The sequence below is a fragment of the Drosophila sulfurigaster genome, chromosome 3 (genome assembly GCF_023558435.1).
Source record: "Drosophila sulfurigaster albostrigata strain 15112-1811.04 chromosome 3, ASM2355843v2, whole genome shotgun sequence".
Classification (NCBI taxonomy): domain Eukaryota; kingdom Metazoa; phylum Arthropoda; class Insecta; order Diptera; family Drosophilidae; genus Drosophila; species Drosophila sulfurigaster.
Window position 1 is genome coordinate 52,912,661 of NC_084883.1, and position 27,830 is coordinate 52,940,490.

At 42.1% G+C, this 27,830-nt stretch overlaps 6 protein-coding genes across 10 annotated transcripts; 4 read left to right on the top strand and 2 right to left on the bottom strand.

Moving 5' to 3' along the window:
- Positions 1 to 3,711: 3,711 nt before the first annotated feature.
- On the bottom strand, positions 3,712 to 8,547 carry LOC133841131 (DNA repair protein Rev1). The gene is made up of 6 exons (XM_062273433.1): positions 8,391 to 8,547; positions 7,182 to 8,324; positions 5,849 to 6,045; positions 5,509 to 5,788; positions 5,025 to 5,448; positions 3,712 to 4,958 (listed from the first exon to the last, which is right to left on the bottom strand). The coding sequence occupies exons 1-6, from the start codon at positions 8,424 to 8,426 to the stop codon at positions 3,856 to 3,858; spliced, it is 3,183 nt and encodes a 1,060-aa protein (XP_062129417.1). The 5' UTR covers positions 8,427 to 8,547; the 3' UTR covers positions 3,712 to 3,855.
- Positions 8,548 to 8,848: 301 nt separating this feature from the next.
- LOC133841136 (mediator of RNA polymerase II transcription subunit 30) lies at positions 8,849 to 9,972 on the top strand. Its single transcript, XM_062273437.1, has one exon. It carries the CDS (start codon positions 8,925 to 8,927, stop codon positions 9,888 to 9,890), a length of 966 nt encoding a protein of 321 aa, XP_062129421.1. The 5' UTR covers positions 8,849 to 8,924; the 3' UTR covers positions 9,891 to 9,972.
- A 76-nt stretch (positions 9,973 to 10,048) lies between these two features.
- Positions 10,049 to 12,340, top strand: LOC133841142 (tax1-binding protein 3 homolog). Its single transcript, XM_062273447.1, has 3 exons — positions 10,049 to 10,234; positions 10,466 to 10,594; positions 10,766 to 12,340. Exons 1-3 carry the CDS (start codon positions 10,181 to 10,183, stop codon positions 10,952 to 10,954), a joined length of 372 nt encoding a protein of 123 aa, XP_062129431.1. The 5' UTR covers positions 10,049 to 10,180; the 3' UTR covers positions 10,955 to 12,340.
- LOC133841133 (UDP-glucose 4-epimerase) lies at positions 12,076 to 14,633 on the bottom strand. 2 transcript variants are annotated; one of them, XM_062273435.1, is made up of 5 exons: positions 14,249 to 14,633; positions 14,079 to 14,166; positions 13,604 to 13,908; positions 13,015 to 13,305; positions 12,076 to 12,953 (listed from the first exon to the last, which is right to left on the bottom strand). In XM_062273435.1, the coding sequence occupies exons 3-5, from the start codon at positions 13,844 to 13,846 to the stop codon at positions 12,432 to 12,434; spliced, it is 1,056 nt and encodes a 351-aa protein (XP_062129419.1). In that variant the 5' UTR covers positions 13,847 to 13,908; positions 14,079 to 14,166; positions 14,249 to 14,633; the 3' UTR covers positions 12,076 to 12,431. The 2 variants fall into 2 exon arrangements, with proteins under 2 accessions (XP_062129419.1, XP_062129420.1); XM_062273436.1 differs by having other exon boundaries at positions 14,079 to 14,171.
- Positions 14,634 to 14,784: 151 nt separating this feature from the next.
- Positions 14,785 to 16,072, top strand: LOC133841140 (uncharacterized Golgi apparatus membrane protein-like protein CG5021). 4 transcript variants are annotated; one of them, XM_062273443.1, is made up of 4 exons: positions 14,785 to 14,939; positions 15,104 to 15,186; positions 15,247 to 15,481; positions 15,541 to 16,072. In XM_062273443.1, the coding sequence occupies exons 1-4, from the start codon at positions 14,925 to 14,927 to the stop codon at positions 15,868 to 15,870; spliced, it is 663 nt and encodes a 220-aa protein (XP_062129427.1). In that variant the 5' UTR covers positions 14,785 to 14,924; the 3' UTR covers positions 15,871 to 16,072. The 4 variants fall into 4 exon arrangements, with proteins under 4 accessions (XP_062129427.1, XP_062129429.1, XP_062129426.1 ...); XM_062273445.1 differs by having other exon boundaries at positions 15,556 to 16,072; XM_062273442.1 differs by having other exon boundaries at positions 14,790 to 14,948.
- A 368-nt stretch (positions 16,073 to 16,440) lies between these two features.
- On the top strand, positions 16,441 to 26,968 carry LOC133840135 (probable WRKY transcription factor protein 1). The gene is given in 18 exon segments (XM_062271797.1): positions 16,441 to 16,586; positions 16,766 to 17,090; positions 17,163 to 17,210; positions 18,078 to 18,526; positions 19,084 to 19,105; positions 19,107 to 19,317; positions 19,320 to 19,780; positions 19,845 to 20,168; positions 20,234 to 20,874; positions 20,937 to 21,236; positions 22,287 to 22,605; positions 22,678 to 22,725; positions 23,594 to 24,001; positions 24,003 to 24,043; positions 24,602 to 25,301; positions 25,366 to 25,689; positions 25,752 to 26,392; positions 26,455 to 26,968. Coding segments are annotated over 17 exon segments (5,568 nt in total). The 5' UTR covers positions 16,441 to 16,586; positions 16,766 to 16,769; the 3' UTR covers positions 26,765 to 26,968.
- Positions 26,969 to 27,830: the final 862 nt, after the last annotated feature.

Genomic DNA, 27,830 nt, shown 5'->3' on the forward strand with positions numbered 1-27,830 from the left:
GGAAGCCAAGTGTTCATTGCCAATGCCAAAGGCAATGTGCGGCCACAGTTGCCACATTTTTAAGGGCTACCAAACACGTGCAACAACTGCTGTTGCTGTTGCCTGCCTTTGTTGCTGCTGCTGCAACTTCAAAGTATCCTGCGGCATAATGCGCTTAATAAACCATGAATCACTGTCCAAGAGCCTGTCAGGCTGTCTCGACTGCGCCGTCTGTTGCCTGCTTGCCTGCCTGCCTGCTTGTTGCTGTTGTGTCTGGGGGCAGCAACATTGATTTTGTCACGACGCAAACACTTTAAAGCAACAGCCAACAATTGCTAAAGTGCGCGCGCTGCGTCCACGTCCAAGTAAATGATGTGCGCATGTGATAAAGGGCTCCGCAAACGAGCTGAGCGCAGGCTCCAAACTCGACTTTGACTTTAACCCTAGTTGCTGTTGTCGTCGTCGTCGTCGTCGTTGTTGTCGCTTGAGTGGCATAAAAAACGACTTGCACTTGGACTTCAGAGAGAGCGAGAGAGAGTGAGCTCCATGGGGGCTATCAACATTCTCAGGTGCGCCAGGTCTCTTTTGTTTCTTCGCCAATGGCCAATGGCTCTGCTTTGCACACACACACAGCTTCTTCTTCTTCTACAGCTGCAGCCAAAAATTGTTGTTGCCAGTTGCGACCCTAAGCCCACCATCCGTGCCTAGTTAAGTTGTTAGCTGCCCTCGGGGAGCAAAGCCAGCGAAATACTCCCAATTGCAGTTGCAATCCCAGTTGCTGCTGCTGTTGCATGCAACTTATGCAAGTTCCCTTTCGGGTCCAAGCCATCCGCCATCCAGGCATCATTAATCAGCTCGGGTTCATCAGCGGCAACATGGTTCATTAGCTTTGGTTAGTTGTTGTTGCTGGCGTGCCCATTTGGCGGCCTGCTGTCGACGATTCTAATCATAAGGCACCAGCAGCGACAACAACAGCAGCAGCAGCAGCAACAGTTGTTGCGGTTTTCCTACAGCAGCAACAGCAGCAACCACAACCGCATTGCTCTCTCGTCTGCCGCAAGTTAATTGGCTAGAAGTTTTACATACATACTAGATGCAACTCCCCAAAAACTTTGGCGGCAAAGCAGCGTCTGTTGTTGTTGTCGTTGCTGCTGTTGTTGTTGTTATTGCTTCGGCTTATTTGGTAGCAACGTCAGCGAGGCATTATCAAATCCCGCTGCTCATTGTTGTTGTTGCTGCTGCTTGTGGTTGTCGCTGTGCCTTATGCATATTTACTCGTTCGTATGTTGCCCAAGCCCAGAGACTTTGGCAGTGATCTTGTCGTCGCGAGTGCCACGTCTGATTACGCTGACAGTTTCCCGCAGCTTTAAGCAGCTACTGTTAGTTGCAACAGCGTGGGAAACTTTGCCAACTTGGCCCAAAAACTCAACATGTAAGAACGCTACTGTTCTGTGTCTGATTCACTGCGAGATACCGACTGAACAATTTTAGGGGGAATACACAAAAAATTGCTTACCATTCATACTTAATATATAAATACTTTTTTTCCATCAAATCTTACATTCTTCTTTAATTTAACGTTTAAAAAAAAAAAACAACATTGACCAACAATCTTTTCTTTTGTAATATTAAGCAAACTCACTTGTAAATGTTTTTATTTTATTATTTGAATAAAATGTTGTAATTATCAATATCGAAATTAACTCTATGTTTCACATTGCATTTAACTTTTTATAGAGCGGTTAGAGACTGTGATTTTATTCATAATAAACAAATTAAGTTACATTGAACACACTTAAGTATTGTCAACAAATTTATTGTCTTAAGCTTTTAGTCGCTGAAATCTTGGAGTTATATGTGGCGGACAGACAGGCAGACGGATAAAGCAAAATCCATTTGACTGATGCTGATTCTAACAAAGTATTCTAATTATCACTATCAATTAGATTAATTTAGTTCCAATTCATAAAAAGAAGTATTCTGGCTCTACTATGGTGGCTTTAGTTTTTATAGTCTCTGAGAAATTCGATTTTAAATGGGCGGACAGACAGACATACGAATAAAGCCAAATTGCTTTAACTAATGCTGATTCTAGTACAGTATTCTGATTATCAATATCAAAATGATGGTATTTGGCGTTAACATTACATTAACCATTTTATCGAGCCGTCAAAATAAATTTAGTAGCGTTTGATACAAAAAATTGTCCACAAATTTGGAGTCATGAGTTTTTAGTCCCTACGATCTAGAAGTTTAAATGGGCGGAGAGACACAGATTGATAACACAAAATCACTTGAACTTATGCTGATTCTAATAAAATATTTTGATTATCAATACCAATTAGATGAATTTAGTTGCATTTAATACAAAATAGTAGTGTCCACATATTTGGGGTCCTTAACTTCCTATAATCTCTGAGATTTAGGGTGGCGGTCATGCAGACAGACGGATAAAGCAAAGTCGCCTTAACTGATGGTGATTATATGTATGCTAGCAAAGTATGCTAATTATATATTATTAATTGAGTTGCATTTAATATAAATAAGTATATTCCAACCAAAGGCAGTCTTCAACTTCCTATAATCTCTGAGATATGGGTCTTTAAATGGACGGACAGACAGACACCCCACTAAAGCAAAATCACCTTAACTGATACCGATCAAACTAAGACAATTCATGAATTTAATTGAAGTTTCAGTCTTTTATCTTTTACAAAAATATTCCCAGTTAGCACTAAACTACTATACCCATTTAATTTAAAACTATCAGGTATAGAAAAATGTTATCAATGCCATAGCAAAATGCTTAAGGGAGTGCTAAGCTAAAAGAGCTAATTAAAAGAGCTCGCATCAGTGGAGCATGCAACACTCAGCAGCAAGACTCAGCAGCAAGCATCGCGGCCGGCGTTGACAAATCATGCCAACAAGTCTATCAAAACCTGACAACAATTTGCATCTTGCCGGTCGAGTTCATCATATACTCGTATGTTATTTATGTTAAACCAGACAGACGACTAGCAGCAACAACTGCTCCTGTTTTCATGAAGCTACTGTGCGCAACAACAGGATGCATAAAATTTATGAAACAACGACGCCTTTTGCTCACATAATTAAATCAGACAAAGCGCAGCTCATGTAAATCCAAAATGTGAGGAGGAAAATGGAGGCAGAGCTGCAAAGTTGAGAGCTGAGATTCGAGACTAGTTCGAATAGTTGACCGGATGCGGCAGACCAGAAATGCAGCTTGACTATTTTTAATTACCATTGCGAGCTAAAAGCTAAAGCTAAAGGCAACAGCTGCTGTGTCTGGCACTGTAATTGTTATAGTTTGTCAAGTGGGGAGTGGGAAGTGGGGAGGTAGAGAAGCTGCAACTTGCGAGGCATGCGAATCAATTACACACAGAGACTCTGCTTCAAGCCCGGCAATCGACGTCGCCGGCGATTAACTGCAGTGACTTTACCTGTTCTCTCTTTCTCTCAAGTCTCACAGTCTCAATCTGTGTGTGAGCGCTTTCATTAAAGTGCAAATTATGACTTGCCAGTTCCGCCAGGTGTTGGCCTGTCCTATTTGTCTTTAGTCGCCGCCGCTGTTCACTGTTCGTTCTCCATCCATCGCCGCCCTTTTCTTCTCTCGATATAAAGTTATCAACGCCGATCGTCGTCATCCGCTGCAACATTAATTAGCGCTCTTTGCACAATTTATAAATAAATTTATGGCGCCAAGCGCTGAACTTCGATTGCCACAACTACTTCGTTGTATTTCAAATCAAAACAAAAACATAAAAACATGCAAAACTTAAAAACAAAAACATTTGTACCATCGTTCCGTAATGATTACAACTAATCTCCAATTAACTGCTCTGCAGTTTCTTCGTTTTAAGAGCACTTGCAACAGCCGATGACCTCCGTGAAGTAGATGTGATAGTCGAGCACCTCGTAAACCTTTTCCTGCACATTCGACTCGATCTCATTGTAGGCCATGTGCCAGCGACAGTTGTTGCCACGTTTCGATTTAATCAAACGACACAGAAACTTCATCAACTCGTAGACTTCGTCTATTTTGTTGTCATTCACCAGATGGCAGAAGCTCGTAAACATCAAGTTCACATCCGCTGGCTGCGGCGTGTCCTCAGTCTTCACCCAGGTGATTATCATTTTCTTGAATTCAGGATAAACTCCGTCGTTCTCCCCCATCAATTGTGTTGGTGATGCTACCTTGGCTACTTCCTTGGCAGCCGGCTCAGCTGGCTCTATTATCCCTTCTGGAATTGTTTTGGTATTCTTCAAATACTGCAGGATTTGGGGATGCATGTGATTTGGCAATTTCTTCACGTAATCCACCACAATTTGATCGGAGCGACAAGCGGCGCGTTTCAGCTGCCGCTCAAGCGCCACTTTCGAAGTCGATGGCTGCAGATCGCTCACACTCAAAGGACTTGTGCTGGGGGACAACGAACGTCGCCATCCTGGTAACGGTGGCGAATTTGGAGGCGTCGATGGGAGGAACTCCTGAGGCGAAGGTGAGCGACTAATCGATCGCATTCGTCGCGTCTTTAAAGGCGATTTTCGACGGCTTACGCGACTGCTCAGTTCAGTATCAACTTTGGCTGATGGCAAATACTCATCCGGAAAGCTGAGAATTTCGCGACGTAAATCCTCGGGCAGTTGAGCCAACACTTCCGGATCGAACTGCTCTATTGTTGCTTGCCTTGATGTCCTTGCGGGTTTAAACCGCAAGTCGGTTGCCTTCTTTGGACTGTCGTCAAGTTGTTGTTTCTTCTCCTCCTCGATACTTTCCTCAAACAAATCATTGCGCATGGATATGCGTGTATTTCCCGTTGGTATTTGCTCAAAGCCTTTGCGTTGTCGATTTGCTGCCGCAGTCATTAGCATCGTAAGCACATTGACCTTTCCTGAATTCTTAGGTATCTCAACTTCTGGCTCCTTTACCTTGGCTATGGACACATCTACTGGTTTAGCTATAAATTGAAATCAAAAAAGTAAAAAATTGAAGTTTCAACGTAAAATTTTGAATTTGTACTTACTCTTTTGTTTTTCTGACATTTTCACAAACATATTCTTGATGACATTCTCCTTCTTCGACTCGACAACATCGTCCAACTTACTTAGATGTATGCCAATGCCGCGCAGCTCATGCGGCGGATATCCCGACTCCTTCATCATGCGCAGCACATTCGATGTAATGACCTGAACATCATTGGTGCTCTGCTTGAGCAGCACAGACTTTGTCTGATTGTCGCAGACACCGTGACCCATAAATTTAGAGGTTTCCACGGGCGCCTCAGCAGCGCGTACCATTAGCTTCAGTGTAATCGATTTGGCTTTGCGCTTAATCTCAATGAGTCGAGTATGAACTTCTACGCTCAGTTGCTGTAGAAATGTCTCCAGATCTTCGTTCTTCGTAAAGCGTATGCCATAATTCACCTCAGCTGAGACAGATTTGCGTTGCTACAAGCAAACATACATACATTTTATACGACTTCAATGCTAATTGAGCGAGTGACTCACCTGCTCATAGACCAAGGGACGCGGATCTAGGCCACGACAATTTTGATACAGTGTTTGCGCCATCTTCTTGCCCAGCAGCATCTCCAGACTCACCAGCGAAGCTTGCTGCACATCGCCACATGTCTTCATGCCCGCTTGGTTGAGTCTATAGGTCGTGCTGCTGCCCACACCGGGCAACACGTCTATATCCAGAGAGGTCATATAATTGGCTGCATCTTCAGTCTCCAGCAAATGCTGACCATTTGGTTTGGCCACCTTGGTGGCCAGACGAGCCATTAATCTTGGAAAAAATAAAAGTTATTTGATGTTTACTATTTAAATACAATTAAAATATACTCACTTGTTGTCGCCCACTCCGGCGGAGCAGGGACATTTGGTAGCTTTGCGCACTTCTTGACGCAAGAGGGATACGAAGGTCATGGCATCCACCTGCAAGTCCTGCAGCAGATCTGTGAGATCAACAAACATTTCGTCACAGCTAACAGCCTCAATGTTTAGCGTATAACTTGCCACAATATCGTACAAAGCGAATGCCACCTGCAATGAATTATTGTTGTAGTAATTTCTCAATCGTTACAATTGACTCTATAGATTTTGTAAAATATGAATTATTTACATTTACAAATTTTTATGTATTTAATTAGCGTTTTATTATTGCATTTGCATCCAGCCTTATTGCACGATTTAACTCTGAATAAGTCTATCATACAATAAGGCTGGATTTTGATTCATTAAATTAACGTTTCATTATTGCATTTGCATTTTAAGATTGTCAAAATAGACACATTAAAAACAAGTAAGAAAGCTACAGTCGAGTGTACTCGACTATGAGATACCCGCTACCCAATTTGATTAAAAGCAATATATTTTGCGGCATTGTTCTCAAAATATACCGAATATACCGCAAATGTACTAAAAATACTAAAAATATACCAAAGGGTATGTTTGGTATATCGATACAGCACACCATTAAAAATATACCATAGACGGCACAATGTACCAGATTGTCGGCCAAAGCAACTCAGACCCCTAGTAAGTAGGCGTTTTTGCCAATACAAAAGTATTTCTTTAATAACTTCCACAATTTGTATCTGATCGCAACCAAATTTTCAGGAATCATAACTAATATAGTAATTATGGTATGTACCAAAATTCGTAACTCTAGCTTAAAAAATTACGCTTGTTATTCGATTTTTTCTATTTGCGGGGGCGGATGTGGGCGTGGCAAAAATTTGAAACAAACTTGATCTGCGTGCAAACATAACAAATGCTGTCGAAAAAAAATTATAGCTCTATCTCTTATAGTCTCTGAGATCTAGGTGTTCATACGGACGGACGGACAGACACACAGACGGACAGACGGACAGACACACAGACGGACAGACGGACATGGCTAGATCGTCTCGGCTGTTGATGCTGATCAAGAATATATATACTTTATAGGGTCGGAGATGCCTCCTTCTACCTGTTACATACATTTCCTGTCGGCACAAAGTTATAATACCCTTCTACCCTATGGGTAGCGGGTATAAAAATGCAGTCTTATTACACGGTAAACTTTGTATAAGTTAATCGTGCAATAAGGCTGGATTTTTTCTCTCTTTCTCTGTCCGTTTGAGTTGAGTCTGTCAATTATTAGTAAGAATTTAGACACATCGATTAAAAGCACTCACCTGACGATAGTGCTCAAAGTCGTATGGAATAGTCTTGAGCTCTGGACACAGCTTCAGAGCTTGGCCCACAAACATGCCATTGCGAATGCCTTTAGCTCGAGCCTCATAACTGCAGGACGCAATCTCTGACAGCGACATCTTCTTATCAAAACCGCCGCGTACTTTGTCCGCCAGCACATTGTTGTGCAAATGCTGCTCAAAGCGTTGGGCGAAGAGTTCCTGCTCCACTTGACGATTGGCTTGCGGATGGACTGGCACATCGCTGGCTCCGCTGCCGCCCTTGGAGTGTGTCACCGCGACGGGCAAGCCACGCAACTCCGGGTGATTGACCAAACCCACCGATACGAAGAAGCAATCCATATCAATGTGCATCACACGACGTTTGACAGTTGCGGGCAACAGCGGCTTGGGCTTTTTCATCAGGAACGAACGCATCGATTCACGTTTCTCAAAGGATTTGTTAGCATGTGACTGGCGCAAGTCGCAGACATATTGTTTGAAGCCAGCACCAAGTGTGGCAATGTGATGCAGTCGCGAGTTCTTGTAGAACTCGCCAAGGAATGCCGGATCGACAGCAGTGAGAGCACGGCCTGGATTTGTGGTAGCAGATATATTGGTGATGCTGTTGTTGTTGCTGATGTTGGTAGTGTTCTTGTCGGGCGATGTGGCTACAGCCTGCTGCAGCTCCTTGAGTACGCCACCCAATTCCTTAGACAACCTTTCGGTCTCATCCATATCCATATCCGTGGCAGTGGAATTGTTGTTCTTGCCTTTGGAAAAGTTAATTCGCGGCTGTGTCGTCTTTTGATTGGTATACAGTAGATATGGCTTATAGTCGAGCACACGTGACTCACTCACACAGTCCACAACCCATTGGGCACTTATAATCTTACTGGTGTCCATTTTACGCACCTTCACATCCGGCAAATTGGATGCAATGATGAAATTCGTGTGCGAACGTTCATAGTGATGAAAGATGCCGCCGTGCACCATCATAATGCGCTTCAGCTCGTCAGCTGATGGATTTGTGCGTCCGTTGACAAATATGGAAATTCCATCAAATATATTCGACTTGCGAAACGGATCGCTGGCGGCGGCAAATTGTTCCTCGAGCTTGGATTTCTTGGCTTCAAAGTAACCGCCCTATAAAACACACACCAATTGAATAACTACGTTGCTCTTGAAGAGTTAGATATAGGGTCCACTTACCCAATCGCCAAATCCATTGTCATCGTCGCGACCCATCGCTTTTATTTTTAATCTTCACTTATTCCGCCAACAATTTATTTGACGTTTCTTAAAAGAGCTTGATTTATTTGTGGAGGTGTGACCATAGCAGTGCTTCGAAAATAAACGTTTTGGCGCCGATGGAATAGACCAACAAAAATTCAAATATGCTGAGAACTCCCCCTGGCTATACTTCTATAGAGATTTCACAAATTTATTAAAACTTATTTTTTAATCAAGCAGAAGTATACAACATTTATTATCGTTAATTAATCCTTAGATTTATATTATATAAATATTATATAAAAATAAAAATAGCGAAAACATCGATCGTTTCTTCCATAATAGTCGATGTTTTCAAAAGTGGCTGAAACATCGAATTGTCGGTATATTTATGATGTATATTTCTAAATGCTGCATGCGGTCACGCTGTACTGCTTGTGCAGTGCTGGTAAATCTCATTTGAAATATTGTTTTGGTGGTTGCGGCATTTCATAAATATTTGTAGTTTGTAAAATGTGGAAATATGGACAAAATCAAATGAACCAAGGCCCACAGGGAGGACAAGGCGGAGGCGGTGGCCCCAACATGATGCCAATGGGCGGCTTCATGCAAGGTGGAGCCGGCATGCATATGTCACCGCAACAACAACAGCAGCAACACCAAATGAATATGATGGGCCCCGGCGGAGGACCAGGAGGTGGCCCGGGAGGTATGCAAATGAATCCCAATGTGGGAGGTGGACCACCAGGTCTCATGCAAGGCATGGGCATGTCGCCGCAGCATCAAATGCAACAACAGCAGCAAATGATGCAAGGTGGAGTTGGGATGCCAATGTCGAATATGCCGCAACAACAAATGATGGGACCACAAGGAGTGGGCGTCGGCGGCGTAGGCATGGTGCAACAGCAACAGTCCAACTTAGTTCAGCAACAACATCAACAACAACAACAGCAGCAGCAACAACAACACAATCCAGTCACAGGTGCAGCCGGCGTCGGCGGTGGAGGCAATAATATTATGGCAATTTCGCAGCCCAATCCACACAAGGAGATTAACATTGTTCAGTTGTCGCGCTTGGGCCAGGAGACAGTGCAGGACATTGCTTCACGCTTCCAAGAGGTCTTCTCGGCCCTCAAGAACATACAACCAACCTCACATCGGGACAATAACACGGAGAAAAAGGTGCAGGAATACTTTCGCACCATTCGATTGCTGTTCAAGCGTGTGCGTATCATCTATGAGAAGTGCAATGATGCTGGCATGGACTATATGAATGCCGAAACCTTGATACCCTATCGTGATGAGCCCGATCCGCGCATTGAGCCTTCGCAATGCGACGAATATCGCAAAGTGCTGCAAGAGAATCAGGAACTCATCGAAACGGTTAAGCTGAAAAACCGACAATTGCGTGAAATAATTGATAGAACACGCATTATTATATGGGAAATTAATACGATGCTCGCAATGCGACGCTCTTAGATTTATAAGTTTATCGATTCCAATTAATTCCAAACTCTTGTTTATTTATGTAAATTGTAATAAAAGAGCAAAACACTCGAAATACTCTGTTTTTTTCTGCGCTGTACAACACTGCTCGCATTTGTGATGCAGTAAGAGAGCGAGAGTGAGAGAGCAGAAGCAAGCCAGCAGTTTGTGTTTGTAAGCGGACGGCAGCAAAAGCATCTTTCTCATTTCTTCGTCTAGTGAAAAACTGATTTGTATTTTCTAATCGAAAAGTGATTTGAATAAAACAATAAAACAGCAACATCATGGCGAAAATGGCATTTCAGCATCAGGCCGGCACGGCAATGGAATGTTTAAGCGTAAGTTGTAAATTTCACAAACACACACGCACACAAACACAGGTGCAACAGCTAGCGTTCTTCCTGTTGGCTGCCTATATGTAGGTGTGTATGCTTTAATGTATGTGTGTGAATGAGTCGTGTTTGTGAAAATGGGTCGACGACAGTCATAGAAATTGGGCATAAACAAAACTTTCACGCTACCATTTTTGTTACTCACATTCTTATTGCTGTCTTTCTCTCGCTCTTTAGATTCCTATTACGCTGCACAAGGAGCAGGATTACGATCAGGAGGGCAGAGAGATACTCAAGTGTGGCTTTAAAATTGGCGGTGGCATCGATCAGGACTATAAGAAAAGTCCACAGGGCTACACCGATTACGTGAGTAGTTTGTTGGTATTAAGGTGTCATCATCTTGGATCGATTGATTAGGAATGATTACAATCAAAGAAATTGATTGAGGTGGCATCGATATTATTTAGATTTCAATCTTCAAAGCAGTTTATATCAATTTTACATGATATGTTTATATGTTTATATTCTCTGCTCTAGGGCATCTATGTGACGGAGGTGCATGAGGGCAGTCCAGCTGCTCGTGCTGGACTTCGCATCCACGACAAGATACTCCAATGCAATGGCTATGATTTTACAATGGTCACCCACAAAAAGGCTGTGAGCTACATCAGGAAAAACCCCATACTCAATATGCTTGTGGCACGCAAGGGTGTCACATCCACATAATTCATAATTGGAATCTGGAGCATTCATGCGGTATAGAACTCAACTATCTATCAACTGTCTCCACACATAGCTAAGGATCTCTTTCGCTCTATCGATCTATCTCCTACCAGCGCTTTTGGCAACTCTGCGAATATATATATACTGATTATTTACTTACTATATAAGCATTTACACCTAATACTTTTTACCCTAAAGCATTATGCATATCGCGCACTCATAAGATAAAAGAAAACCGAAATATTAGATATGTGAATGTAGTGTGTAGTGAAAGCTTCTTGTTAGATTGAATAATTTACTTTGGAATTGGTTCAAGTTCTAGGTTGTTATACAAAAAAAAATTAAAAATACTCTTCAAATTGCCAAACCGAACGAAAACCACAAAAAAAAAGTGAAGCATTTCAAAGTGTATAAATAAGATTTCTCATTGTACATTCTCAAAAATCAATTAAATATAGAAACTACAAATCAGTGTATTCAGCTCGCCCAACACTTTTGTAAACAATTTTGTACTTTTATACACTTGTCAGATACAAACACACAGATACAGATGCAGATACATGCCCTATATACAATCTACAATCAGCAGCATTCCAAAAACAAAACGCAAAGTTGTTGAAAACTAAATAGTACATAATTGTGATAAAATGCCGTTAATTGTGCAGATGTGTTTATTTTTTTTTATAAATATGTATAAATACACTTTTTTAAGTAATTTTAAAATCAGTTTTTAAATGTTAAATTGCATTGAATAAATGTTTGCCTCTAGAAAAGCAGAGAATTGTTTTCATCTATAATTTACAATTGACAATCCAGAAGTGATTCCGCAATTTAGTCGACAAAGTCTTGCGATTGCCTCTTTGTTGTTTAAGGTGAAAAAATATATATAAAATTGTTCGTGACTATAATTTATAAGTCAACAAACTTGCATTATAATTTATGAGTACGAATGTGTCCCGAATATTTTATTGCAATTGCATAATAAATGAGGAAGTTCTTCGATAAACGATCGTTATATATACCGAGTATCTCGTAGTCGACTACATCTGATCATTTGTAGGTTGTTGATCGACTCGATTCGACCTTGACCTTGTGACCGCATTCCGATTGAAGACACAACTCGATGACGAGTGCAGCTTGTTGTTGCATTTTAATTACAAAGTACTTTTTGGGTTTTGACATACACATACAGTTATCAATAACATACATACATATATATCGACAATACATTAATTAATTTTGTAACACTTTGCACTTTCAAATTGACACAAAAAATCAAAGAACTGAGAAATTTACATAACTAGTTACATACGCAAGCATTTAGCTAATTAGAATAATTAAATACATAATATGATATTGCGGAGTTTGGTAGAGGAACTTGCAGAAAGATTTTGCAGGAAATAATTTGTGGGGAGGTGGAGACGAAGACGGAGTTTGGGGTGGGCAAGATGACACCAGAGAGTGGAGAAAGGGGCGACTATTATTTGTTGGCATAACCATTGGGATTTTGACTTTGCCAGCGCCACGTGTCCTCACACATCTTGTCAATGCCACGCGTTGCCTTCCAGCCCAAGGCACGTTCCGCCAGCTGGGCGTCCGCAAAGCAGGTGGCCACATCGCCAGCACGACGATCGACCAGCTGATAGTTGACCTTCTTGCCAGAGGCACGCTCAAAGGCATGCACCAGCTCCAACACGGAGCAGCCAGAGCCGCTGCCCAAGTTGTAGGCAAAGAAACCAGTCTCTGCAATGTTGCGCAACTTGTCCAAGGCCTTCACATGACCCTCGGCCAAGTCCACGATATGAATGTAGTCTCGCACTCCAGTTCCGTCCTTTGTGGGGAAATCACTGCCATAAACACTGAGGCATGGACGACGTCCGACCGCCACCTGGGCAATGTAGGGCATCAGATTGTTTGGTTCACCGTTGGGATCCTCGCCAATGCGTCCGCTGATGTGTGCGCCAACGGGATTGAAGTAACGCAGCGAGACAACAGCCCAGCGCTAAAATGGTGAAGTGATTAGTGGATTTAGTCTTTTCTTTACATTTCTTTCTAACACTCACCTTGTCCGACTTGCACAGATCCTTGAGAATCTCCTCTGTGAAATATTTGGTCTTGCCGTACGGCGATGTGCAATTGCCCGTGGGATGCTCTTCGGTGACGGGCAGAAACTTGGGCTCACCATAGACGGTGGCACTGGAGCTGTAGACAAACTTGAAGACATTATTGTCGGCCATGGCCTCCAGCAGGACATTGGTGCCCGTCATGTTGTTGTGATAGTATTGCAAGGGGATACGACACGATTCTCCGACAGCCTTCAAGGCGGCAAAGTGAGCGACCATGTCGATTTTGTGCTGCAGCAAATGACAAAAGTGCAAGGGCACATTCAAGATTAGTAAACAATCATAAAAATAAAAAAACGGTAGAGATTATTGTGAGTGCAACGTTGTCGAAGTGTTTGTCGCGTTGCCAGCACAACAAGTTATGTGACTGAGGTCACGTTGAACAGTTGAGTAAACAATCGAGTTGTTGCTGCTGGTTGCTGGTTGCTGCTGATAGCGCCAACAATGCCGATAAGCAAGATGTGACAAATGTGCCACGCAATGGAAAATATATATCCAATTGGGCCACGACACTTGATTGATTTATTACCTCCTGGAAGACGGAGCGCACTTGCTCGCGATCCGTGATGTCCACACGATAGAAGTTGACCTTCTTGCCGGTTATCTCCTGGACTCGGCTCAACGCCTCCGGCAACTTGGCAGCGCCACCGCTGTAAGCATTGCATAGATTGTCCACACAGATGACATTGTAGCCAGCGTTTAGCATTTCCAGCACGGTGTGTGAGCCAATGTAGCCGGCGCCGCCAGTGACCAAGACAGTGGGTGGTGCCATCGTTAAAAGAATTGGAATTGTGTTCTGCTCAAGCTTCGAATTGATACTGTTTTGGAAACGGTCTGGAAAGTGAAAATTGGGTTAACTCGAGCGAAATTCTAATTGACGTCACCAAAAATTCGCTTCACACACACGCCACACTTGTGCAAGCGGGAAGAATTCTCGTTAACGGTGCTTGCCAACGTGTGTGTAAATGTACGAATGTGTGTGTGTTTATGTGTTGTGTACTCACCTCAGTAACCAATAATTACTTGGCTATCTAGCTGTCTGTCTGTCCGACTGCGCGTATCTGCTGAATCAGCCGTTGTTGGAGTCGTCGTCTACCCTTGAAATTGAATTGTTTTTAATACACACGCTTTTTTTTAGCTGGTGTCTCGTCATTAGCTTAAAAAGATCGCTGACCTCTCTCTCTCGCTCTCTCTCTATCGGTCTGTCTTTCTCTTACTGCGGGCGCTTCTTCAGTTAAGTGTGTTATTAACGTAACTCGTTTCTTGCACTTTGTGTGTTTGTTCATTCATTCATTTGCCGATTTTTTGTTGTTATTTTCTACGTCTGTTTGGCTGGGCAGTTTGCTCGCAACTGATTGCTGTCGTTGTGCTCAACGCTTTTAACTTGTGTTTCCGCTCCGCGTCCGCAATCAAGCATACATACATGCAGCATGTAAGTATGCGAGGCTCTTATCAATTTGTGTTTAAGTGCTATGTTTTATCACTGCTCGCTAGCTGATGCTGCTGCACTCACTTTGCATTGTTGCATGCTTATCAACTGTTCTCATTACTGCCACCAAAGCAAAGTTAGGCAAGTTCTTCTGCGCTCTTCCGCTGTCTTCGCTACTCTCTTCCAGCTTGCTATTATCAGCAAAAAAGTAAACAATTATGATGTTAATGTTGCCAGACCGTCGCACTTGCAACAATCGATGCATAAGGGGTGTCTGCTATCGATATCGTATATGCGATAGTGCGATAGACAGCTACGCAAGCAGCAAGCAAAGAAAATATGTGTTAAAATTAATATTTATTTTTCAATTCGAGCAACTTGTACATTAGTGAAATAGTTAGTCACAGCCAGCACATAAATCATGGCGTCCGCAACGGTAAGAAATGTATGTATGCCACACGTATTACTAAAAACAACGCACAGCAAGCTGCCGTCACCAAATATCAAAACAACGTTGCAAGTTTAACACAAATAGTTTGCATGCAATGAATTGACGTCAAGTTTGCCACATTATTAATATGCTTAAATGGTTTGAAACAGGTGCCATTATTGGACGATGATACGATACCCTTTGGCGAGGAGGATGATATGCGTGATCCCAGCCAAGCTGGTCAGAAATACACGTAAGCAAACCCTGTGAAATAGTATAAAGTGTGTTTAACTCAAGTATTTTCTATTGCTAGGCACCCTTATGTCACTTTCTTTCATTTATTCTTTCGCGGTGCATCCATTGTGATCTACATGTTCTGCGGCTGGTTCAGCGACTCCTTCATTACCAGTTTTGTTTTCGTTGTGCTCTTTTTATCCGCCGATTTCTGGACTGTGAAGAATATCTCTGGCCGACTTTTAGTTGGATTACGGTGGTGGAATTACGTCGATGACGATGGCAAATCACATTGGGTGTTCGAGTCGAAGAACGTGAGTCACTCGAATGTTTACATATGATTTAAACTATATGATAAATGTAACAAATGTAGTCTTCTTCCCATCAGGGTCGTGTCAACAAACATGAACAGCGTATTTTCTGGCTTGGACTCATACTATGCCCACTGTTCTGGGGTCTCTTCTTTCTGATGGCACTCTTTGGACTCAAGTTCAAATGGTTGCTGCTAGTCATGATTGCCATAGCCCTGAATGCGGCCAATCTCTACGGATATATCAAGTGCAACTATGGCGCAGGCAAGGATTTGAATAGCGCCGCCACAGATTTTGTGAAGACGCAACTCTTCAAGAATGCCGTTGACATGATGACCAAACCCAGTGCAGGCGCCCCACCGACCAATGTCCGGCCAACGGGAGTTGTGTGAATATTGAATGCCCAGCCAACTTGCCAACACTATTTCTGCATCAGCGGCGCATTCCAAAGAGTATTTAGTCCTTATGCTAATAATGTAACTGTGGCCGATGTCTCTGTGTATCTGTATCATATGTAATTCTTAATTTAGCATTAACTTTTCTTACATTTACGCAGCTTTGTATTGATTTAAAATATACATATGTACTGGTAAACTATAGTTTCAATTGTCATAAATTAAGGTAGATGAAATTTCATCAACTTTAGTATGCAACAAAAATGTTTTAATTGAAAATCGCTTTGTTAAAGTTGCATAAATTTATTTGCATTATTTTCGCATTAATAAGATTGCTTAATATCTCTTGCTCTTCAAGTGTTGTCGTATGCCATTTTCGTATAGCATTTATTGTTAAAATTACGTTTGTTTTCTACTGGGTTTCTTTTTTCTATACACTATTTAAAAGTGCGGGATATTAAATCGATAGCTGTGTACCAAATTAAAATAATTTGAAAAGAGCTGGTATTTTCTCATTCCAAAACAGTATATTTCGAAAAGGAGAGTTTCGGTCACGCTGTTGGTACACAACCATTGTCAAAAATTTTCTTCAGAGGCGGCAGTCCGTTTTAGAACTTGTGAGATAAAATAAGAACGTTATTCTACGATTGCATAAAATAAACTTAAAAACATTATTGTGAAACGTATTGTGAATATAATAAAATAGATAAAAGGTTTGTGCTATGCAAATAAACTGTGATTTTTGAAACAGACTACGTTGGCAAAACTGTATTGATTTTTGGCCTCTTCGTCGCCGGCACCTTGCGGCTTACCTAACACAGGGTGTTCCGTGCAAACCCTCCGTGATAATATATAATAGCTAATTAGTGTTTACGTGACTTATTTTTCTTAGCAAAATGCGAGGACGCGGCGGATATATTCCACGTGGAGGTGGCTACGGAAATATGCGTGGCGGTGGCGGAGGCGGTAACTACTACAACAATCGCAACTCCAGCAATTACGTGAATACGCGTACTCAGGGCAATTATCGTCCCAACAATGGACGCTACGAGAACAACTATAACAACAATCGGTACAGTGGAGGTGGTGGTGGAGGCGGAGGCAGCGGTAACTCCAATAATGAACACTATGATAATCGGAATCGCGACAAGTTCAATCATCATAATTCAAGCACTGGTGGACGCTATGACTCCGGCTCTAGCCACAAGCGTAGCTATGTGAGTGTAAACTGCTATTTATATATATTTATCGTTTGAACTCTTTGATAATATTCACCATGCCCCTTATAGGATACATCTAGGGATCGCAATGATGACCGCAAACGGCCTCGTCAAGACGTAAGTTCTGTTTTAGAGTGATTTATGTGTATATTATTCGCTTTTATACGATTTAAAGGATCGCGGTCAATGTCTGTGTGATTTTAATGAGTTTCCAAATATTTATAGCACTATTTTGTGAAGGTTTAACGCCGGATTATAAAAATTAATATGGAATTTGCCCCTCAAAGTTGCCAGATAAGAGCAATTTGAGAATCTTTATATATATATATATAAAGCACATATTATATATAACAGCAATAACGCATATAGCAAAGATTTTGCCTCTGCGATCGATTTTGATATTCCAAAAGAGACAGGGAGATTAATCCCAGACAGAGAGAAAGAGAAATTGAAGAGCGGCCTCATGAGGGCTGCGATCAATCTTGAATCTTGAAATGGTGAACACCATTAATGTTATATCGCTCATAAATGCATATATGTGACAACAGACAGACAGTTTCTTCCTTCCGACAACAGCAGATATCGCATCAGATATCGCTATATATAAGCCCATGAATAAACGTCTAGATGCGTAGAGAATATGTCAATTTATATCAAATCTAATCTATCTAAATAGCTCAAAAGTCGTAAGGTTTGTTCATCATGCTATAACTACTACTACTACACACACTTGCTGCAGGATAACGATTGTATTGCATTTGAGATAACCCCATACAAATATATATATAAACATTTATAAAGCAATTCTTTATCATCCAACAAAATAATGCAAATTGTATGCACCATATATCCATGGTGTGTATGTTTATGTATATCTAACTACCTATGTATATTCGAATATGAAATCAAAATCCAAAAATTTCAAAACAAAAACAACAAAAACAATGCTCCTCTACACTCCTTCCTACTCATCAATCGTCATAGGATTATCGTCGCACGTCCTCGTCAAATGATCACAACGATCGCCCATCGTCATCATCGCAGAATATGGGCTCATCATCGTCCAGTTACCATCCACGCAGCAGCACTGGCGGCGGCGGTGGTGGCAGTGGCAGCGGCGGTGGCGGCAGCTCAAGTTCGTATAGGCCACGTGAAGAATCGGGCAGTCAGCGACATCAACGCGACTCCTCGATGGGTCCGCCAAAGCGCCCGCTGTTGCGAAGTGTTGCTGGCAGCAATTATATATCGAGACCGCGAGGCTCAATGACCATACGCGGCGGCATAATACGCAACAACATGCGGGGCATGGGCACCATGAGGATTGTGCGTCCACGCATCAATGAATCCAACGATTTGCGCACCATGCGCCGCCAGCTGCTCTATGCCCAGCAAAAAGATCGGGCACGCTTGCTCAAGATACAACAGCTGAAAAGGTAAATAGACAAACAAGTAAAAGTATAAAAACCAAACAATCTTAAAACAAACATTCCCTAAACAAAAGTATAAAATCCAAATTCAATCAGATCAAATCAGAATAAGAGTAAAGTCAAATTCTGTGTACTGTAAAATGATCAGCAGAAAATGAAAAAGTGCTGCGATAGATCGTCAGATACTAGACAATATAATACAACTATGTGTGCGTGATATGAACACTATAAATATTTATATTATATGCCATCGAGTGTTATGAACAATTATTGGCTAAATTCACAAACTGATGTGAGATGTTTTTTGTAAAACCCAATAGATTGAGAGAGAAACTTCGATATATAATTATTATGTATAATGTAATCTAATAGATCATGTCAATCAAAGAAAACGAAACCACGACACTAAGACAAAAACAAATATTTATTAGCTTCCATCTTAATATTATACACTGTGTACTTATCACAAACTCCCTCCTCTTAACTCAATTCACACAATTTAAAAACAAATCGAAAACTATAACGGTAACGATAACGATATCGATAATGTTGCCGATTGTTAGCTCGTTGCGTCGTCAACGCCAGGAGGAACAGCAGCGGTCGCTCTAGCGATGACAACGATGACTCTGATAACAAGGATGGCGATACTGAGAAAAGCAAGAAGAAGAAAGCCAATGACGATGATGAAGGCGAGGATGACAATGAGGATGAGGATGACGACAATGATGGTAACGACGAGAAAGATGCAGCCGATGGAGATGGAGAGAAGAAGAGCGAGACGACTAAAAAGTCGTCGCCAAGCAAAAACGCAGCACCAAAACATCGTCCCATGATGATGCCGAGGGAAAGTCCAATGAGGCCAAGATCAAGAAAGAAGAGGTCGATGACGATGACCACGATGCTGGCAATGAGACGGAGAAAAAGAAGTCCGACGATGAGGAAGATGATGAGGGAGGCAAGACCGATGATGCTGGCGATGCTGCTGATAAGCCCAAAGAGAAGAGCAAGTCGTCGAGTACAGCCGAAAAGTCGTCAAGTAAAAAGAAGAGGGACAAAGATGGCGATGACAAAGAGTCCAAGTCAAAGAAGTCCAGCAAAAAGGATCGTTCATCGCGCAAGGAGAAGGACGACAGCGATGAGGAGCGCAAAGAGCGTCGCACTAGTTCTCGTCATCGCGACGAGGATCACAACAATCTGCGCAAGCGCACGTTCATCAAGCTCACCTGCGTCCACTGCCGCATCAAGTGTGTGACCTTTAAGGTAAGTTGTACAAGTTAATCAATAGTTGGTTCAGGATACTAATTATATTATTCTATTACAACAGGAATATCATTATCATCTCAACTCGCGCACACACAAGAACTCGATGCGCACAGTGGCGTTGAGGCAACGTGCCGACTTGCAACGCATGCGCGCCCGTCAACGGACCACACAGCGTGAGATTGAGGAGAACAGCAAGGAGGAGTACGAGTCGCGCTATTGCCGCCTTTGTCGTTTGGCCTATCGCCAACCTAAGAATCTGCATCAGGCATCGGAGCACCACAAGACCATTAAGAAGTTCTTGATGCCCTACTGTGGTTCCTGTCATTTGGCCTTTAAGAATGCCATGCTGTACGAGAACCATCGCTGCTCCTTGGAGCACATTCGAGTGAGTCTCTCAGGAGAGAAACTAGCTTTGTCAAAGATTTGATAATTACGATTGGTCTTTCACAGAATAAGGCACGCAATGATGAGTCTGGATCAGAGGATAGTGTGGATGAGCGTGAGATAGATTTGAACAAATTCCTCACAGTTGATTCGGTGGGTGAGATCGATGATGACATCATGGATGCCGATGTGGATGCCATGCTGCTGGAGGCTGAAACTGCTCAAAAGAGCGAGGATGAGGAGACACGCAAACGCGGCCTCATTGGCATGGACTTTATTAAGTCTGTGGAAACATTCTTCTGTGAATTGTGCAATCATTACTCCCAAAAGCAGGGCGATGTGACCTTGGAGGAGTACATCAAGAAGCATTCTCTGCAACACTCGCATGTTAAGAACTATTTACGGCATAAGGAAGAGACTGAGAAAAAGAGTAAATCTGAAGCTGGTGATGATGAAATGGAAGGCGATGAAGATTTACATGAACCGAAAGATATAGACGAGGCTGAGGCCGATGAAGATATTGAAATGGACATGAAGGAAGATGATGAAGATTACGAGGCTGAAGAGGATGTAGACGAAACTCATAATGATGCACTTTGGGAGGATGTGGATAAAGATCTCGGTGACCTCTTGGCAGAAGTGGAACCACTAGGTCAGGAACACGAGGAGGATGAAGATGAGTCCGTCCTGAATATTGACATTGAGAGGTCAGTAGTAAACATTTAATCATTTAATTAGCAATACCTTAACTTATTGGGACTATTTGCAGTGAGAAGAACAAGGCTAACAAGGATGAGGCCAATGGCAATGCTGATGAGGGAAAAGTAGAGACTAAGGCATCAGCCAACAAATCAAGCGATAAGAAAGCCAGCACAACAACTGCTACACCAACCAAGGCTGCCAGCAAACAAGAGTCGCCAGTGGCCGCCAAGAAGGCAACGCCCAAGGCAACCAGCAGTGCGGCCAAGGCCACTCGACCCGGACCGGCATCAACAAAACGCACCGTACTGAAACGTACTTCGGCGGCGGCGATCAAGGGGGCCACCAAGTCGGCAGCTGAGACAAAATAATTTCGATCAGTAGCAGGGGCTAACAGCAACAGTCTAGAGATGCATACATATATCGTAAACATAGAGTTAACCAAGGATTTGGTTGCGATAAACCAACGAAAATAACATATTTGAAATTTAACTTTTACATTGTAATATGTATATCTAAAAACTGCATAATATATGTAAGATTACTAAAACAAAAATTCTACAAAATTCTCTGACTCGAGTTATTCAATTATTCAATTGCACGTCTTTACTAAGTATTAAATATAAGTCGTACCTCCTAGTTTTACCTTAGGGTAATAGAATAATGGGATCGCGAAGTTCGCAGACTAAATCTTGTTGCTGACATAATCCAAATTTTAATTTTTTATTTAGAAATAAATTGATAAAATATTTTTATCAAGGAAACATAAATATTTTCAATAATACAATTTAAAGAAGAAGGTACGTATGCATACACATACATATGTGTATATAAAATTATGATATGAGACTTTGAAATAAGCTGCAACTTTTACGCAACAATTTCTATTACAAAAAGAAATAAAGTTTTAAAACAATTCAAAAAAATAAAAAAAAAATACCCATTAAAATGTGTGCAAGCAATTTTGAAAATCGAAAATTATGCTGAATGTAATAACGCACGTTTTTCGGTATTTTCGGTATATTTATGGGCACACAATTAGATTTACATTTGCAAAGTTTCGGTCACTCTCTTCCTCCCAGCCTTTGTTACAAATTTTCATTTTTCGACGGGAACAGCAGTCAGTTCCGAAAGTTGTGTGATAAAATAAGCAGATAATTCTGCCAGCAGGGCAAAGTAAACCTAAAAACTTTATTGTGAAACGTTTAGTGATTGTAATAAAATAGATAAAAGGTATTTGCAGTGTAGATAAAGTGTGATTTTTTTCAACAGACTACGGTGGCAAAACAGTATTGATTTTTTGCCACTTCGTCGCCGGCACCTTGCGGCCTAACGAACACAGGGTGCTTCGGGCAAACTACCCGCTGTATGTATACATATGTAATAGGTTGTCTATATTTGTGTGTTTTGTTTTGCTTAGCAAAATGCGAGGACGCGGTGGATATGTTCCACGTGGAGGTGGCTACGGAACTATGCGTGGCGGTGGCGGTAACTACTACAACAATCGCAACTCTAGCAATTACGTGAATACGCGTACTCAGGGCAATTACCGTCCCAACAATGGACGCTACGAGAACAACTATAACAACAATCGGTACAGTGGAGGTGGTGGTGGAGGCGGAGGCAGCGGTAACTCCAATAATGAACACTATGATAATCGGAATCGCGACAAGTTCAATCATCATAATTCAAGCACTGGTGGACGCTATGACTCCGGCTCTAGCCACAAGCGTAGCTATGTGAGTGTAAACTGCTATTTATATATATTTATCGTTTGAACTCTTTGATAATATTCACCATGCCCCTTATAGGATACATCTAGGGATCGCAATGATGACCGCAAACGGCCTCGTCAAGACGTAAGTTCTGTTTTAGAGTGATTTATGTGTATATTATTCGCTTTTTATACGATTTAAAGGATCGCGGTCAATGTCTGTGTGATTTTAATGAGTTTCCAAATATTTATAGCACTATTTTGTGAAGGTTTAACGCCGGATTATAAAAATTAATATGGAATTTGCCCCTCAAAGTTGCCAGATAAGAGCAATTTGAGAATCTTTATATATATATATATAAAGCACATATTATATATAACAGCAATAACGCATATAGCAAAGATTTTGCCTCTGCGATCGATTTTGATATTCCAAAAGAGACAGGGAGATTAATCCCAGACAGAGAGAAAGAGAAATTGAAGAGCGGCCTCATGAGGGCTGCGATCAATCTTGAATCTTGAAATGGTGAACACCATTAATGTTATATCGCTCATAAATGCATATATGTGACAACAGACAGACAGTTTCTTCCTTCCGACAACAGCAGATATCGCATCAGATATCGCTATATATAAGCCCATGAATAAACGTCTAGATGCGTAGAGAATATGTCAATTTATATCAAATCTAATCTATCTAAATAGCTCAAAAGTCGTAAGGTTTGTTCATCATGCTATAACTACTACTACTACACACACTTGCTGCAGGATAACGATTGTATTGCATTTGAGATAACCCCATACAAATATATATATAAACATTTATAAAGCAATTCTTTATCATCCAACAAAATAATGCAAATTGTATGCACCATATATCCATGGTGTGTATGTTTATGTATATCTAACTACCTATGTATATTCGAATATGAAATCAAAATCCAAAAATTTCAAAACAAAAACAACAAAAACAATGCTCCTCTACACTCCTTCCTACTCATCAATCGTCATAGGATTATCGTCGCACGTCCTCGTCAAATGATCACAACGATCGCCCATCGTCATCATCGCAGAATATGGGCTCATCATCGTCCAGTTACCATCCACGCAGCAGCACTGGCGGCGGCGGTGGTGGCAGTGGCAGCGGCGGTGGCGGCAGCTCAAGTTCGTATAGGCCACGTGAAGAATCGGGCAGTCAGCGACATCAACGCGACTCCTCGATGGGTCCGCCAAAGCGCCCGCTGTTGCGAAGTGTTGCTGGCAGCAATTATATATCGAGACCGCGAGGCTCAATGACCATACGCGGCGGCATAATACGCAACAACATGCGGGGCATGGGCACCATGAGGATTGTGCGTCCACGCATCAATGAATCCAACGATTTGCGCACCATGCGCCGCCAGCTGCTCTATGCCCAGCAAAAAAGATCGGGCACGCTTGCTCAAGATACAACAGCTGAAAAGGTAAATAGACAAACAAGTAAAAGTATAAAAACCAAACAATCTTAAAACAAACATTCCCTAAACAAAAGTATAAAATCCAAATTCAATCAGATCAAATCAGAATAAGAGTAAAGTCAAATTCTGTGTACTGTAAAATGATCAGCAGAAAATGAAAAAGTGCTGCGATAGATCGTCAGATACTAGACAATATAATACAACTATGTGTGCGTGATATGAACACTATAAATATTTATATTATATGCCATCGAGTGTTATGAACAATTATTGGCTAAATTCACAAACTGATGTGAGATGTTTTTTGTAAAACCCAATAGATTGAGAGAGAAACTTCGATATATAATTATTATGTATAATGTAATCTAATAGATCATGTCAATCAAAGAAAACGAAACCACGACACTAAGACAAAAACAAATATTTATTAGCTTCCATCTTAATATTATACACTGTGTACTTATCACAAACTCCCTCCTCTTAACTCAATTCACACAATTTAAAAAACAAATCGAAAACTATAACGGTAACGATAACGATATCGATAATGTTGCCGATTGTTAGCTCGTTGCGTCGTCAACGCCAGGGAGGGAACAGCAGCGGTCGCTCTAGCGATGACAACGATGACTCTGATAACAAGGATGGCGATACTGAGAAAAGCAAGAAGAAGAAAGCTAATGACGATGATGAAGGCGAGGATGATAATGAGGATGAGGATGACGACAATGATGTCAACGACGAGAAAGATGCAGCCGATGGAGATGGAGAGAAGAAGAGCGAGACGACTAAAAAGTCGTCGCCAAGCAAGAAACGCAGCACCAAAACATCGTCCCATGATGATGCTGAGGGAAAGTCCAATGAGGCCAAGATCAAGAAAGAAGAGGTCGATGACGATGACCACGATGCTGGCAATGAGACGGAGAAAAAGAAGTCCGACGATGAGGAAGATGATGAGGGAGGCAAGACCGATGATGCTGGCGATGCTGCTGATAAGCCCAAAGAGAAGAGCAAGTCGTCGAGTACAGCCGAAAAGTCGTCAAGTAAAAAGAAGAGGGACAAAGATGGCGATGACAAAGAGTCCAAGTCAAAGAAGTCCAGCAAAAAGGATCGTTCATCGCGCAAGGAGAAGGACGACAGCGATGAGGAGCGCAAAGAGCGTCGCACTAGTTCTCGTCATCGCGACGAGGATCACAACAATCTGCGCAAGCGCACGTTCATCAAGCTCACCTGCGTCCACTGCCGCATCAAGTGTGTGACCTTTAAGGTAAGTTGTACAAGTTAATCAATAGTTGGTTCAGGATACTAATTATATTATTCTATTACAACAGGAATATCATTATCATCTCAACTCGCGCACACACAAGAACTCGATGCGCACAGTGGCGTTGAGGCAACGTGCCGACTTGCAACGCATGCGCGCCCGTCAACGGACCACACAGCGTGAGATTGAGGAGAACAGCAAGGAGGAGTACGAGTCGCGCTATTGCCGCCTTTGTCGTTTGGCCTATCGCCAACCTAAGAATCTGCATCAGGCATCGGAGCACCACAAGTCCATTAAGAAGTTCTTGATGCCCTACTGTGGCTCCTGTCATTTGGCCTTTAAGAATGCCATGCTGTACGAGAACCATCGCTGCTCCTTGGAGCACATTCGAGTAAGTCAGGAGATAAACCAGTTTTGTCAAAGATTTACCAACTCTTTTTTTCTCTTTCACAGAATAAGGCACGCAATGATGAGTCTGGATCAGAGGACAGCGTGGATGAGCGTGAGATAGATTTGAACAAATTCCTCACAGTTGATTCGGTGGGTGAGATCGATGATGACATCATGGATGCCGACGTAGATGCTATGCTGCTGGAGGCTGAAACTGCTCAAAAGAGCGAGGATGAGGAGACACGCAAACGCGGCCTCATTGGCATGGACTTTATTAAGTCTGTGGAAACATTCTTCTGTGAATTGTGCAATCATTACTCCCAAAAGCAGGGCGATGTGACCTTGGAGGAGTACATCAAGAAGCATTCTCTGCAACACTCGCATGTTAAGAAATATTTGCGACACAAAGAAGAGACTGAGAAAAAGAGTAAATCCGAAGCGGGCGATGATGAAATGGAGGGCGATGAAGATTTGCATGAACCGAAAGATATAGACGAGGCTGAGGCCGATGAAGATATTGAAATGGACATGAAGGAAGATGATGAAGATTACGAGGCTGAAGAGGATGTAGACGAAACTCATAATGATGCACTTTGGGAGGATGTGGATAAAGATCTCGGTGACCTCTTGGCAGAAGTGGAACCACTAGGTCAGGAACACGAGGAGGATGAAGATGAGTCCGTCCTGAATATTGACATTGAGAGGTCAGTAGTAAACATTTAATCATTTAATTAGCAATACCTTAACTTATTGGGACTATTTGCAGTGAGAAGAACAAGGCTAACAAGGATGAGGCCAATGGCAATGCTGATGAGGGAAAAGTAGAGACTAAGGCATCAGCCAACAAATCAAGCGAGAAGAAAGCCAGCACAACAACTGCTACACCAACCAAGGCAGCCAGCAAACAAGAGTCGCCAGTGGCCGCCAAGAAAGCAACGCCCAAGGCAACCAGCAGTGCGGCCAAGGCCACTCGACCCGGACCGGCATCAACAAAACGCAACGTTATGGTCAGCTTGAAACGCACCTCTGCGGCGGCTATTAAGGGGGCCACCAAGTCGGCAGCTGAGACAAAATGATCCCGAGCAACAGCAGAAATAGCGAACAGCAAGTCTTTAGTCCATACACATGTAGTTAACTGCAACCAATGATTTGGTTGCAATAAACAAACAAAAAAATGAACAATTGAAATTCAACTTTTACATTGTAATATGTATGGCTGAAAGCTGCACAATGTGTGCGAGTCATGTTTAATAAATTTAAACTTAAATCAACTAAACAAACCGAAGTAAAGCAACCAGCCAGCCACCTGTGCGGCATGTGGCACACTCGGAGCGTTGTCGCGTGGCCTTTCTAAACTAGACGATAACAATGGGAATTGCTGGGCCAGACAGGGCATGAACAGTCAACTGGAGATAGAGATAGAGAGAGGGAGAAAGAAATGGCAGTTGTTTAATTTGATTAAGTGGATTTTTCTGGTGCCCCACCATCTTATCGGATGTATTTATTAACCTTGGACAAAACTATGTTGCTGCTGCTGCTGCTGGTGTTACTGTTGCTACTGTTACCGCAATTGGGAGTTGGAGCCACAGTTGGCATTGCCTGTTTATTTCCGCTCCAAGAAGACAATGTGCTGGCAACTGGCAGCTGAAAGGAAAACATTTCATTTGGATTTCATAATTTTTCGCCAAATTAACTTTCACTGGCATGTCACGTAGGATTGTGGATTTTTAAACGAATGAGCCGCCAATGTGGCGAGATGTGTTGGATCTTTTGTAGTTGTTGTCGATGGTGTTGTAGTTGTTGTTGTTTATGTGGTAGTTGTAGTTGCTTTGCATGTGCCACAGCATTGCACAATATGCCACTTAATATGCGTTAATATATAGGGGCGCCTTTCTCACCAGTAGCAGCCAGCAACAGCAGCAGCAACATTGCCACCTCGGTTGCTGTTGCAGTTGCTTCCTTTTTTTGTTGTATCGAATGACTGAGAGACAATCACAATGTCAAGTTTTGATTTGGTTATTTGCAGACTGTCTGTCTGTCTGTCTGTCTACCTGGTTTTTATGATATGCCAAGTCTGTCTGTCCACTTGGTTGCTGGTTGCTGGTTGCCAGCAACAAAAGTTAATCCCTGGCAATCGCTCAT

What these genes read in the sequence shown, in the direction of transcription:
- LOC133841136 (XM_062273437.1), top strand. Translation starts at nt 8,925, where the DNA reads ATGTGGAAATATGGACAAAATCAAATGAACCAAGGCCCACAGGGAGGA.
- LOC133841140 (XM_062273442.1), top strand. Translation starts at nt 14,925, where the DNA reads ATGGCGTCCGCAACGGTAAGAAAT. An exon ending in CAAGCTGGTCAGAAATACAC is followed by an intron (nt 15,187 to 15,246) that starts GTAAGCAAACCC and finishes TTCTATTGCTAG; the next exon opens with GCACCCTTATGTCACTTTCT. An exon ending in GGGTGTTCGAGTCGAAGAAC is followed by an intron (nt 15,482 to 15,540) that starts GTGAGTCACTCG and finishes TAACAAATGTAG; the next exon opens with TCTTCTTCCCATCAGGGTCG.
- LOC133841131 (XM_062273433.1), bottom strand. Translation starts at nt 8,426, where the DNA reads ATGGGTCGCGACGATGACAATGGATTTGGCGATTGG. An exon ending in GCCGGAGTGGGCGACAACAA is followed by an intron (nt 5,789 to 5,848) that starts GTGAGTATATTT and finishes ATTTTTTCCAAG; the next exon opens with ATTAATGGCTCGTCTGGCCA. An exon ending in GTCCCTTGGTCTATGAGCAG is followed by an intron (nt 5,449 to 5,508) that starts GTGAGTCACTCG and finishes GTTTGCTTGTAG; the next exon opens with CAACGCAAATCTGTCTCAGC.
- LOC133841133 (XM_062273435.1), bottom strand. Translation starts at nt 13,846, where the DNA reads ATGGCACCACCCACTGTCTTGGTCACTGGCGGCGCCGGCTACATTGGC. An exon ending in TGCGCTCCGTCTTCCAGGAG is followed by an intron (nt 13,306 to 13,603) that starts GTAATAAATCAA and finishes CATTTGCTGCAG; the next exon opens with CACAAAATCGACATGGTCGC. An exon ending in ATCTGTGCAAGTCGGACAAG is followed by an intron (nt 12,954 to 13,014) that starts GTGAGTGTTAGA and finishes TCACCATTTTAG; the next exon opens with CGCTGGGCTGTTGTCTCGCT.
- LOC133841142 (XM_062273447.1), top strand. Translation starts at nt 10,181, where the DNA reads ATGGCGAAAATGGCATTTCAGCATCAGGCCGGCACGGCAATGGAATGT. An exon ending in CGGCAATGGAATGTTTAAGC is followed by an intron (nt 10,235 to 10,465) that starts GTAAGTTGTAAA and finishes CTCGCTCTTTAG; the next exon opens with ATTCCTATTACGCTGCACAA. An exon ending in CACAGGGCTACACCGATTAC is followed by an intron (nt 10,595 to 10,765) that starts GTGAGTAGTTTG and finishes TCTCTGCTCTAG; the next exon opens with GGCATCTATGTGACGGAGGT.